Source organism: Octopus bimaculoides, chromosome 29 (assembly GCF_001194135.2).
Source record: "Octopus bimaculoides isolate UCB-OBI-ISO-001 chromosome 29, ASM119413v2, whole genome shotgun sequence".
Taxonomy (NCBI): Eukaryota; Metazoa; Mollusca; class Cephalopoda; order Octopoda; family Octopodidae; genus Octopus; species Octopus bimaculoides.
In genome coordinates, this window is record NC_069009.1 from 8,160,095 (window position 1) to 8,161,173 (window position 1,079).

General features: G+C 33.7%; 1 protein-coding gene across 1 annotated transcript in view; it reads left to right on the forward strand.

Annotated features, from left to right (window-relative positions):
* Nucleotides 1-1,079, forward strand: part of LOC106872354 (myosin heavy chain, striated muscle) — a 99,292-nt gene that overhangs the window by 77,014 nt on the left and 21,199 nt on the right. The window contains 1 exon segment of the mRNA XM_014919319.2: nucleotides 70-148. Coding sequence (XP_014774805.1) covers nucleotides 70-148 — 79 coding nt within the window.

Consider the following 1,079-nt stretch of genomic DNA (forward strand, 5'->3'; position numbering starts at 1 on the left):
CCACCACCACCACCACACCACACAATTGAAGTCCTGATTTGTAAACATTTAATCGCCGCTTCATTTCAGCCTTGAAAAGGAGAAATCACAGCTTCGTGGTGAGGTTGATGACCTCCAGGGTCAACTTGAGCATGTTGGCAAAAACCGGGTAATTAATTATAGCCACAACACAACTTTGCCAACCTTCCTCTTACTACTACTTCTGATAACTTTTAACCCTTCCTCATTAAATATATTCCCAGAAACCCCCATTTTTCTTTTTTTTTTTTTTAATATATTACTTTTTCAAAACTCACTCACTTTTCACCCCCTGGCTCATAATATTCCCCTTCCCCTCTCTTTTTTTTATTCCTTCCTTCCTACCTTTCTTACAGCTTGTGACATGCTGTGTGCTGTGATATGATGCTGCTGATGCTGATGATGATCTTCATCATCATTATGACCATGATGATGATTAAAAAATAATAATAATAATAATTATGATGATTATGATATTGTCTTGCTGTGATTCTTCCTTTCTTTCTGTTTTCTTCCTCCCCTTTTCTTTCTTCCCTTTCTTCTTCCTTCCATACCTTCTTTTCTTCCACTTTATTGTTTTTCTTTCCTTTCCTTCGTTTTCCTGCCATTTCTTATCTTTCTCTTCCTTCCCACTTTTCATTCCATTTTCCTTCTTTTCTTTCTTTACTCCTTCTTTCTCCTCTCTTTTCTATTTCCTTCTCTTTTTCTTTACTAATTTCCATACATCACCTCTCTCACTGTTTATATATATATATATATATATATATATATATATGCATAAACATACATTTATATACACATATATGTATACATAATATATGTTTATATATATATATATATGTGAAAGAGAGCCTTTACCCTCATGTCTTCTCACTTTACTCTCCTTCTTTCTCTTCTTTTTCCCTTTCTCCCTCTATACTACAACCAGCCTACCAATTTTCTGATTGTTCATAATCACCATCTTCCTTTTAACCCTTCTAATTTGTGTTAGTAGAAGTAGTAGTAGTAGTTGTTATAGTATTAGTCTAAGAATTAATCATTTTGTTTCCTTCCCCTTTTGT